The sequence below is a fragment of the Lipotes vexillifer genome, unplaced genomic scaffold (genome assembly GCF_000442215.2).
Source record: "Lipotes vexillifer unplaced genomic scaffold, Lipotes_vexillifer_v1.1 scaffold395, whole genome shotgun sequence".
Taxonomy (NCBI): domain Eukaryota; kingdom Metazoa; phylum Chordata; class Mammalia; order Artiodactyla; family Lipotidae; genus Lipotes; species Lipotes vexillifer.
Window position 1 is genome coordinate 8,714,359 of NW_006797390.1, and position 12,357 is coordinate 8,726,715.

The 12,357-nt window shown below is 54.2% G+C and overlaps 1 protein-coding gene across 2 annotated transcripts in view; it reads left to right on the top strand.

Annotated features, from left to right (window-relative positions):
* Positions 1 to 12,357, top strand: part of CACNA1C (calcium voltage-gated channel subunit alpha1 C) — a 435,574-nt gene that overhangs the window by 272,866 nt on the left and 150,351 nt on the right. For both annotated transcript variants that reach the window (XM_007469483.1, XM_007469484.1), the window contains exons 5-6: positions 1,567 to 1,725; positions 8,182 to 8,378. In XM_007469483.1, the coding sequence (XP_007469545.1) occupies positions 1,567 to 1,725; positions 8,182 to 8,378 (356 nt within the window). The remainder of the gene's footprint in view (positions 1 to 1,566; positions 1,726 to 8,181; positions 8,379 to 12,357) is intronic.

Here is a 12,357-nt window from a genome sequence, read left to right on the forward strand (position 1 = left end):
AGAAAGGAGACGTCTGTGCTCTGGGAGCCTGGGGAAGGGTCCCCGGAGGAGGGATGCTTGGGCTGAGAGCAGAAGGGAACGTTGGAGGGAATTACGGAAAAGCGTTCCAGGCCGAGGGAACAGCGCCGACGATGGCCCCGCGTCAAAGGATGGCACGTTTGAGTCTAAAAGAAACGCTGTTTGACCAGGAGTCCAGAGAGCGATTGCCGGGGGGACAGGGTGGACCCACGCCCAGGGCCTTGTAGGGCAGGAGGAGGTCTCCCCATCCCGTGCCCCCCCATTCTCTGCCACGTGGCACTGAAGGCCTGGTCGCGTTCCCCTCGTGGTCTGGGCAGCTGGATCCGGGGACCTCCGTCTCCTCCCGTGAGCAGCGCCCCAGCAGACACCCCAAAAGTCGCTGTGCGCCTCGGTTGTCAGCTTCCTCCGTGGCTCCACACCCTTCACCAGATGTGTGTACAACCTGCTAATTAACGGAGTCATTTGGATCTGAAAGCATCTTGTTCTACTGGGAGGTGGCACAGGCCTCGCATTAATTCACAGGTGAAATTATTCTAGCATTTCTCTTATTTGGTTTCCTCTCCCCGGCTCAGCTTAATGGCTGGGGCGAGTTCTCCGAATTGGACTTGTGAACCCCACTCCTCCAGGTCACAAAGGCCCGGGGACCGCCTCGGGGCCTGGGGACAGGGTGCCCAGCCTTAGCTCGCCAGCGCCGAGGGCGGTGGGTGAGCAGGGGTGACGTCCCCAGTGCAGGAGAGGTGGAAGGGTGTCCGTGGCTGGTGGGTGAGTGAGAGACACAAAAGGTGGCCCGCGGGGGGTGGCTCAGAGGAGGAGGTCCTGCTGTGCTGTGTCTAAGGCAGCCCCCCCGCTGTGGGAAGGGGAGCCCGACCCTCCCGCCCTTCCCTCCTGGGGCATGGAGACAGCACCCAGCCGTTGACGGACGGCTTTCTGGGGCCTGGGGTAGACCTGGGGGCTTGAGGGTGACTACCATTTACAACGACCGAGTGCAACATCTCGTTTAAACAGGCGACATTCTGGGTTGGTATCTACGGCTCAGCTTAGAACTGAGGGGCCCTTCTCCCCATAAGACAGTGGGGGGTAAGTCTGCAGACCCTTGGGGCGTGCAGACAAGACCCGCTGCGAAAGAATGTTTTTTATTTACCCTTTTTTATTCCCTGAAGGGATCTGGGTACTTGAAAAACAATTTATTGTGGTAATAGATGCAAGCCAGAATGTCCCGTTTGACCGCTTCTAAGTGCACAGTTCAGTGGCACGAAGCCAACGTCACCGCCATCCGTCTCTAGGACTGTCTCCATCTTCCCCAACTGAAATGCCCTTAGAAGGACAGCATCTGCCTGTCCTTCCGTCTGAAGGTGGCCCCCAGGGAGGTTTGGGGTCAGGCCCCCCTGGATCCAGCTCCCCCGGGGTGTCACTCTGACCGTGTAACCTGGCGCCTCGGTTTCCTTACCTGAAACTGGGGTGCGAGACCCGTCGGCGGGGAGAGGGTCACGGCAGACGGCGCGAGCTCCAAGTGGCGGTGGGTGCACAGAGTCGGCTTTGCCGTTGCAGGTCTCCAGGTGGTTCTGAACTCCATCATCAAGGCTATGGTACCCCTGCTGCACATCGCTCTGCTTGTGCTCTTTGTCATTATCATCTACGCCATCATCGGGCTGGAGCTCTTCATGGGGAAGATGCACAAGACCTGCTACAACCAGGAGGGCATCGCAGGTAAGGGGAGCGCCGTCCACCCGCGGCCAGCTGGGGAGGCCCTGCCGTCGAGCACCTGCGTTTCCACGGCCAGGAGAGGCAAAGATTGTATTTTTTTCTCTCAGTTCTAATTTTTGTTTTTACTAAAATGAGTCTCTGTTAAAATAGCTAAACACGAGTGTTGTCCGGCACTGCTAAGCATTCTTTAAACGAGGCGCCTAGCCAACATTGAATATTTTAAGAATCGGAGCTAACCTGGGGACTGCATGTCTCTGCCCCCTTGTCCCCCGTGTAGCTTGTCACCAAAGTGCCCTCCGGGGGAGACCTCGCCCTCAGCTGGTGTCTCTCCCATCACAGCCCTGGGTCGTCCGTCTCGGTGTCTCTGCCTCCCGTCCGGGGCCCCCAGTCCAGGAGGGGAGGACGGCCAGCAGGAAAACTCCTTTTCCTCCAGGAGGTGTGTCTGTACCTCGGGCATCCGCCGGCCTGACACCCTCCCTCTGCGTCCCTTCCATAAATCAGCGCATTCAACGAGCCGTGGTACTTGCTGGGCTCTCGCCGGTAGGACTGGACTTTGGGCTTGACCGACATGCGACAAACTGCTGTCTTCAGCTACTGAGTCTTAGCTGGACCTTTAAGAAAACATTTCAACAGAGATCAACATGGCTTTTAAACAAAGTAGTTTAACACAGAAACTTGTTTAAAAAAAAAAAATACCCCCGAAAGGGGTTAGCCATGTTCGACTTATGTGACTTTTTTTCAAACAACAAGATCTTCCATCTTAGTTTCTGGCACCTTAGGGCAGAAAGGGGAGCGTCTGTCGGAAGCATTGCGAGGCCTTCTTTCCCCTTCGTGTCCACTGCTTCATGCTCCCGCTCAGCCCAGGCAGTAAATTAAACTTGACGCCCCTCCCCGGGGGTGGGGAGAGCATCCATACAGGAGGCAGTGAAATGGATTGATCACAATCAGAAACCAAATGGATCCCCTGATCTGAGTCATCTGGACGAACTGGCCGGGTGTTTGCATGTGGCCACAGTCGAAACAAAAACCCAAAACTATAACCTATAGTCACAGACTCACGCAGTTGTTTTTACTTCTTTGATGGCAAGTCTAAGAGGAGACCATTTCTTCACTGTAGGGAGAATGTCTTGGGTCATATTATATCAAATAAACTGTCACGTTAAAAAAAAGAAGCTGTTTTAAAATTGAAGGGATTAGATCTTGACTTTAGTTAAAATTCTGAGATTTCCAGCCTTGCTTAAAGAAATACCCAGTAATGCAATGAATAATATTCTCCCCTTTAATTCAGATCCTTCCTTTTGTTGGGTTCAATCTGTAGCTGCCCAGAAACAATAAATTTATGTTAATTGTGTGGCTTCCTTAGAGCTCGTTCTAAGACCTGCTTCAGAGCCACCACAGAACGTCTAAAATTTATGCCGTTGTACTGAAATGGCCAACGACCCGTTTGACCCAGACTCCTCAGGCCAGTGCGGGGATGCCGGGTCCGAAAGGCCCCATCAGCCGGGCGATGGGTGGTGCAGTGGCTCTCACCTGCGCACCAAGGGGTGGTGGGGAGATGCACTGGCACTCTGTGCTGAGTGGCCGCGCCTCCACACGTCTGTCCTCGCTGAGCGGGAGAGCTGCTCGCACACCGCCCCTGGTCTCTGCCATCTGACAGGGAAGCAGTGAAAGTGGCTTTTCCGCGGCCTGCAGGATCCTACGGGGGCTGTGCCTGCACCGCCTGGAAGTCTCTGACTTTGTGGTCCTGCCTTCAGTGGCCTCAAACAGCCAGAAAACAGTGGGCGTGATGGGCAGGGTGATGGGCTCCTCTGAGCCAGACGGGGGTGGCCGGAGGAAAGGCTGCCGCAGGCCTGCCGAGACCTTCCGCGGCCTCCGTGCTCTCAAGAAACAAGCAGAACTGGCCTGGCCGAGTGGATGGCCAATCTGGGAACACACTACTGTCCATCCCTGAGGGTAAGCAGACCAGGAAACGCACCTGAGACACCTCCTGATTCCTCCCAGGAAAAGCCCGGGTTATTTATGTGATGGGTTTACCTCCCCCCGACCCCACCCCACCAGGTTCGGAAGAGAATTGGCCCCCCATTGTGGAAACACCATCAGCCCGGGGAGACAGGGTGCCCGAGGACAGACCCCGGGGACGTGCTCCCGAGAGAGGAGGCCCGTCAACCCCACCAGGAAGGGACCTCTCTGTGCGTGGAGCCGGCCTCCCGCGGGCAGGACACCCAGGACATGCTGCAGAGGCCATTCCGCCCAGCACCCTGCACTCAGGTGCTCACTCACTGCCTGCACCTGAACCACGTCTAATGGCCGTCCAGGGACCCTCTCGTGTCATGGGGGCCCCTTCCATCTACACACTGATCAACGCTGACAAAGAGGGATGTGTACAGGAATCCGGACGCACTCAGCACAGCCGGAGAGTATCTTTGAAACCACTCCCCATGCGTTCTGGAGACGTGTGCATCACCTTTGGAATGGGTGTCTTTTTTTAATTTTAGACTTTGGAGTGAATTCCTATATTTTTCTGCAAACGTAGATTATGCAAAAGCGCTTGTGAGTCCTCGTCTTGGTTTTTTTATGGAATTTACATCAGATTATTTTTACACTTTGGGATTATTTTGTGAACTTGTAGGTTTTAGGGTACCTTGGATTCTGAGCCATGCTTCCTATCAAATCCATACCAGAAAGCACTGGAGCTGCCGGTGTACCATTGTTCTGCCTCCAGGCTGCCCCTTCCAGCGCCTGCAGATGCGGTCTCAGGAGAGGAGATGTCCCCCGATCCCGGAGGCATCTGCAAGGCGCCTCCCTTGTTCCTCAACAGATATATCACCATATGTCCGTCCTTTTTGTTTCTGGTCGCCCCATCTGTTTGGTCGCAGTCTGAGCCAGGTCACTCTGAATAGCTCTCCCAAGCACAATAATTACCCCTGAGACTGGCAGAGAATTGGTTGGCTGAAACCCAGAAGTGAAATCACTTTCAGTCTATTCACTCCTTGAAGTCGGGGCCTAAAAAAGTAATTGGTTTTGTCTTTGGTGACTTCTTGGAGGCCCTCGCTGGCGCTCTCCCAGATTTTGTGCTCTTGTTGGGTATTAACTGCACTTCCAAAATCTCTCCTCATCTGTGCCTCCATTCTTTTACCACAAACTTAATTTGGACTTTCCAGAATGACCCCACCTCTCTTCATTTCTGTTTTAAAACGGGGAGCCCGTATGGCTTTGGCTGTTTCTCCAACGTCGTGTTCCCATTTTCCTCTCTGGGAATTCATGGCTCTGCTGAGAATCCAACACATCTTCCCGTTCAGGCTAATTTCCCCTCACCCTCAAGCGTGTGTCGCCGGGACCCACTGATTTGTGTGTGCTCACATTTGTCAGGTGTTCGTTCCCTTTAGTGCCTTTTATAGATACCTATTTTTACCAGATAATTATTGCCCCTTAATTGTTCTCAAATCTTTTTATTGTTGTTCAAGACAGATTTAAAATAGCAGAGTGGCACTTGATCCTGTACACCATCTTTCTGAATCTCATCCTCTCTCTTTTATTAATGAGATCGCCTCCCCTGGACGCCGTTTTCTTTTCAACATACATTTGTAAAGCCCCCAAATATGTTTTCCTTCCTTGAGGACACTCCAGACTCCGTTTGGCAGCCTTCACCTTTTCCTCATTTCTGCCTCTTTTCAGGAATCAAGATGCAGGGGAAACTACCAGATTAGCGGTCATAGTGCAAAGATTAGGAACACCTTTACTGCACTAGAAAGCAAGGCCGGAGAAAAAGAAACACAAGCTCCCCTCTATTTTGTTCACCTTGTCTTTTGTCTCATCTTTCATCATCCCAGCACTTTTGTCACAGTGACTGAACACATCATTCTAGAAAGCGGGTCACTAGGCAAGTGAGACCCAGCAGAATTTATGACCTGTTTGGTTCTTGGCTTTCCAGTCACCTACTCTCAATTTCTAGGTGCTCATTCTCCACTCTCTTATGTATTCCTTAGGTCTGAGGTTCACTTTCCAGGTTCCATCCTTTTATAGCCTCCCATTACTTAATCTCACATCCAAATCTCCAAAGATTTCAAAATGTCAAAAGTCACAAAAAACTATGACTGGAGTTCCATCACGTGAATGGAGGCCTCCTGGGGGTTAGACCCCAGAGTAGGAAATGATGGGGATGCTGTTGTCCCCCGTACAGTTCAGGGACCGGGGAGCGCCTTGGTCATCACACAGGCACACAACCAAAAGCACCAGGCCAGGAACAAGCCAGAAGCCGAGCTGCTCACAACGGCCCCCGCCTGGAAGCAGGCCAGCTGTCCATCAGCTGGCGAGCAGATAAACACACAGTAGTATGTACGGCCGTGCAAAGGAACAGATCTCGAAACACGATGCTACGTGAAAAAAAGCCACCTCGTGTGTGATTCTGTCGATATGAGATTCCTAGGCAGGCAGATCTGTAGACAGACAGCAGGTGTGGCCGCCAGGGCTGGATGGGAGAAGGGCCTCGGGAATCTGGGATGGCGGAAGCGTTTCCAAATGCATTGTGGCAATGGCTGGAGAACTCTATAAATTTACTAAAAATAACTGAGCTGTCCGTGTTCACTGATGAATTGAACGGCATGTAAATTATGTTTCGGTGAAGCTGTTGAAAAGAGAGAGAGGGGCTTCCCTGGTGGTGCAGTGGTTAGGAATCCGCCTGCCAGCGCAGGGGACACGGGTTCGAGCCCTGGTCCGGGAGGATCCCACATGCCACGGAGCAACTAAGCCCGTGGGCCACAACTGCTGAGCCTGCGCTCTAGAGCCCACGAGCCACAACTACTGAGCCCATGTGCCACAACTACTGAGCCCGCACACCACAACTACTGAGCCCACGCTCCTGTGCTCCACAACAAGAGAAGCCACCGCAATGAGAAGCCCGCGCACCGCAACGAAGAGTAGCCCCCGCTCGCCGCAACTAGAGAAAAGCCCGCGTGCAGCAACGATGACCCAATGCAGCCAAAAATAAATAAATAAAATAAACTTATTTTAAAAAAAGAGAGAGAGAAAGGGAAAAGCCAAGAGGACACAAGTCAGCATGTGTCTCCAACCACTCAGCTCAGTCCACTTCCCTAAGAGTCACCCCTTAGTTAAGGATTAATATTCCTCTGCTACCTTCCTCCTGAGCAGCTGAGATTTGAAGCCACAAACTGAGAAACAGCCCAGCAAAACCCATAGTCTCTGTACACAGGTCCTCGCCCCGTGATTGCTTGGGTACGTTTGAAACCAGAGAGGACCCTGGTGGCCTGGAAGCCCCAAACGAGGGATGACAAACAAATTCTCTCTCTGGGGGCACATCTTCACTGAAGTTGGAGGCAGTCATCTGTTTGTTAGAACTAAGGTCCATTCTGTTTACTACTGTTTCTTCCTACAAGCATAAGACGATGTCCTTAATTTTGCAAACTTCAGTGAATTCCACGTTGTTACCTCCCGCAGCTGGGACCAGGACTCTCAGTATTTTACCAAAATGGAAATTCTTAACTCAGCCAAGTCTTAGTTCAATTTACCAATGATCTCTGCACGACAAGTATCTTGACTCACTAATTTCCTAGCAGCTGTTCCTGGCCCGAGCACAGCCTGCGGCCGTGGGGGATGTTATGCTGTTCCTTGAAAAAGCCGAGAGTGTGCTCCACACCTGGGGAGCGCCCTCCCCGTCACCCACGCCGCTCTGTCCTGATTAGAGGTCAAGACAGGTCTTCTCTTCTGAAAGGTCCTAATGCTGGAGAAAAGGGCGGCCCACAAGTTTGCACGCAGCGTGCACAAAATACCGCAGTGGCGTTTGTGCTCAGGGGCTGGGATAAAGCTCTGCAGTAGGTAGTTTTCCCGCCATCAGAATTTATTTTCCTTCCTTCATCAGGAAGGCGTCCGCTGTAAAGTGACTTGCATCCCTGGTAAAGCATCATGTAATATGTCACGGGCCCATGTGGAGTCCGAAAATATCCCTGGGCGGGATCTCTGGCCAGTTACGTGAAAGAACCTTCCAGTCAACAATGCCCTCGCCCTAAACCCTGGCAGTTCCAGCGGAAGTTTCTACAGATACGTAACCACCGAAAAAAGAAGACGAGGACTCACTACCACGTTCCAGGATGTTTTACACTCAGAGCGGTTGCATCATAGTTATGTTATCATTGCCCATTTGACAGCCAACAGCCCTCCTGCCTTTGAAATCAATGACCGAGGTTAAAAAACAGTTTTACAACAATTAGCTGACAGCACCGACCTTCTAAGTTGACGACCACACAAAATGAGTACCTAGTGCCTTGTGTCGTTCGCTCCGTGTTTGGGGCACTGATGTAACTACGTTCTGCGTGGTTGCCGCTGGGGTCGTCTGCTGTCCCCCAGCCTCGCCCATCACTTTTCTCTCTAACTTCTCTCTTCTTTCTCTGCCCGTCCCTCTTCCCCCACCCCCTGCTTCCCTCCCTTCTCCCCTGGCCATTTGAGATGTCCCAGCAGAAGACGACCCCTCCCCCTGTGCCCTGGAGACGGGCCACGGGCGGCAGTGCCAGAACGGCACGGTGTGCAAGCCGGGCTGGGATGGGCCCAAGCACGGCATCACCAACTTCGACAACTTTGCTTTTGCCATGCTGACCGTGTTCCAGTGCATCACCATGGAGGGCTGGACCGACGTCCTCTACTGGGTACGTGCTGGGAACGGGCGGGGGCGGGGAGCCCGCAGACCTGCCGGCTTCTCCTTGACGTCCACCTGCTCCGTCTTCCCGTGATGTGGTCACACGCATACCGGGGAGGAACGGCCGATGAGGGCTTTCGATTTCTTCTAGGTCTTGCCTGAGAAACAAAGCCTGAGACTCGCACCCTAATGAGTCTCTCTCTGCCCACCAGCCCAAGACAAGTGTCACCTTTCGTTTGTCCTCCGTAGTGAGAAACGCTGGCTCGCGGCCCCGTGGGGACACGGCCGATCCCGACCCAAGGGTCCTCAGCTCCTGTTCCCTTGTAGGGCTCCTTCTGTTCCCATCCGTGTCCTGCCTCTGACCCCAAAAGAGAGCTGAAGGGCACAGAGTTCAATTTCTAGGGCTAAAGAGAAAACTCAGACCTGGGCTTCTAAGAAGAAACCATTTTTATTGAATCGTGTAGCATCGTGGCATGCTATCATGTTTCTATTTCCGTGTTAATCTTATCTCGTTATATCAGAATAGTCCCTCAGACAAATGCACTGCCATCCTTTTCACTGCTGACAAAACGCTCCGCTGGTTCTGCGATGCTTATGCAGAAACGCCCCTTCTCGAGTGCCAGCCAATCAGCAGTAAATCTCCTTTCACCTTAAAGATGCTCTTTTTATTATCCAGCAGCCAACACTACTTTGCCTGGTTTTGAAGTGCCAGCTTTTCATACAGCCTCTGCCCCATAAGCAAACACATCATACTTGGTCTTTCTCCATTCCGGCAGAGTCAAGTCCATTATTTGGAAAAACTCCAGAAAATGTAATTCTTTGCAGTATCTCCTGCTTCCACGTGAGAACTGACTTGCTAGAGCCCGGTGCTGTGCTCCAGCATTTGGGTGGGAAATGCTTGTTGCCAGGCTTGAAAATACCATCGCACCCAGAGTTTTGCAAGTAGTCAGATGGGTTTGGCCGCCCTGAAAACGGTCTAAGAGGCTGCTTGGGAGGGAGAGGGGTGTGGATGCCTTCCCGGCAAGCCGAGCTGCCAGACTGGGAAGAACTAGGAGGACCTCCTCCCGGACCAGGAGGAGTCCTGGAATGGCTCGGAGATGCTTTGCACGCTCTGGGCATTGTAGCTTCTGAATTGTTTTTCAGCAATTCAAAAGCCCTCTTCTGCCAGTTACTGGGGTGGAGTCGGCAGGCTGAGACCCCGCGCTGCCGTGAAATGTGTACGTCTCTGTGCAGGACCAGCTGAAGCTTGCCCTCGTGCCTTGTACCCCAGAGACAGTACTGAGCATTCCTTGCTTGCCAGGGGTGCCCAGGTCCTCAGGACTCAGACACAGTAACATCCAGCTCAGTGTAGGCAAGCTGACTAGACCTAAACTGAACAACGGCAGTGCCGCTAGAGCCCCATAGAGTGGCCACGCTGTGACACTTTCAAAAAAGGCCAAGTATCTAATCACTCCTCCCTGAAACTGAGGTGGAACGCTGGAACCCATCTCCCAGGCTCATCCTCAATAAGAACTTGGTTTTGAATAATTTGTGAGACAAGGGGCGTTGAGCTTACTCAACCTGGTCAAATTTAATTTCGTTTAGTAAAGCAGATCGAATTCAGAAGTGGCCCTAACGGGTCCTTCTATCTTGGGTGAGTCCCTCTGGCCAGCCAAGGACAGAGACATCCTTCTGCAAACGGGCAGCACAGAACACATGACTGTGTGGAACTGGGCTTTGGAGCCTCATCACATGAGCTTCAAACCCGCGCCTCAAGTTGCTATGGAAACGCCTCCCATAGCATCCAGTTGAGGGCAGGGTGGCAGTGGGTGGGTGGGTGTGGGGCTAGGGGAATAGGTATAATTTACTTTGCTGATGTCCCTGATATATTTTTGGGATCCTCCTTCATCCCTCCCTCCCTCTCCCCCCACCAGCCAGATGTGACCCAAGGAGGCGCTGTCACGGTGACAGCCAGCATGGGGGCTGCAAAGGAGCACGCATGGCAACCGGCAATTTTCAGCAGCTGTGTTGTGCTTTTCCCCCTGCGGGTGGTGGGTGGGTGACGAGCTCGGGCCGGGAGTAGGGAGTGTCTGAGGTAGGGGACAGTCCCAGGCCCATGGGACAGCCTCGCCCTGACCTTCCCTAAATGGCCGAGCCGTGTGCGCGTGTGTGTATGTGTGGGCACACACGTGTTCACGCATGCGCACCTACACACACACACACACACACACACACACACACACACACACACACACAGACCCCGAAACGGAGCATCCTGGCGGGTGTTCTCGAGGAAAGCCCCGCCCAGCCCAAAGCGCCTGCCTGCCTGCCTGCCTGCCGGCCGTTCTGCTGGCTCTCGCCTCTCTCGCCTCTCTCGCCTCTCCTTGTCCTTCCTTCTCCCCTCCCCCTGCGCCTTCCTCGCCTTCAGGATTTCTCCTCCAAGCCCCGAGACTCTCACGCCTCCATGTGCTTTCGTGTAAAACACGGAACTTTCTACACAGGGAGGGGCCCACGCTCCCCCTATCCCCAGCCGTGGAACCAGACGCTGAGAGTCCGGCCCCAGCACCTGCACCTGCAGAGGCTCCCGGGAGATTCCAGCTAGGGCTCGAGTCCCCTGCAGCCTAACGTTCCCAATCGCACGGTGCTGCTTTGGTGCCACTGGCTTGAACCCAGCTAGGGAGATGGCTTCTGTGGAGGGTGGGCCCAGGGTCCTCCACTCGTAGGAACGCGTTTCCCCCCGAGTCCCGGGGGCAGGCCTGCAGGACGTGGGGACGGGCAGCCACAGCTCCAGGTGTCGCAGAGACTGGACCCACCGGCTGGATAGACGTCCCTGGGGAGCTGACAGGCCACTGGAGCACCGAGGCGCTGAAGCTGGCTCGGGGTGGGGGGACCGTTGGCAGGCCCCCAACTCCTCCTGGGGTGGCCTTGAGTCTGAATCCATCAGCCCATGCCACGCTCCCGACTTGGAAGGGTTCGTGGACGGCCAGCACGAGCAAGCCTGGGCAGTAGTACTTGGACGATTCCTCAGCTGTTCACACCGCCCGCTGGGACGGGCTCCCGGGCAGCCCCTGTGCTTGCCTTCCCCGTGGCCCGTTCCAGGAGTCTGCGGGTGACGGGGCGGGGGCACACGGGGATTTGGGGACCAAGCCAGAGCTGGGCCTTGGGGGTGGGAGTTTCTTGGGAAATGGCTTCTTAAGCCAAAGCCTGTCCGCTTACTATCAGAATGTCCACACCTCTTAAAAATAGCGGGGAAAGCGATGGAGTGAAAGGTGTGGGCTGCCTCTGGGAGCAGTTGTGAGAGAGGGAAGCCCCGTCGGACCGTCCCCCGTGGATGCCACATCTCCAGGTCTCCTCTCCGGTGTGTTTTGCCCCACCCGGTGGCGTGTCACTCCAGGCTGCTTTCTTGTGTCTTTGGGGCTCTGGTTTCCTGAACCGAGACAATCTGTAGGTTCTCAGATGCGGCCCAAGAGCTGGGGTCCATGTGAAATCTGAGCACCCTCTCCACGTGTAGCCAGGTCACACCAGCACGCGCTGGGGTCTGCTCATCGCTGACTTTCTACCCACCTCGGGTGGCCCCTGCTCGTGGGGACAGCTGCCTGGCCCTGACCTGAGGGGGAGGGCTCCCAGGGAGGGTGGCCGGCAAGGGGGCTCCTACCGGGGGTCCAGGCACCCAGTGCTTTAGGAATCTCGGTGCCTCACCAACTGTCCATCAGGGGGATTCTGTTGACCTCTGCCCACGATGCCCTCTGACCTGGGGCCCCTGGGATGCTGTATCCCGTGTGGCACAGGGCAGCCCTCTGGCCTGCGTCCTGGGGTCACCTCCTCCACTGGCACCCAGGCCCCCTCTTTCTGACACCTCCCATTTCCCCAGTTGGTTCCTCCATGACCAGCTCTTCCGCTTGTTTTTAAAAATTAGAAATTCAGCTTAAAACAAGATTAGAAAGAATACTCCATGAGAAATCATATAAAGGGAAGATGCGTCGTCTGTCGTACCTGCCTTAGTTTGGTTC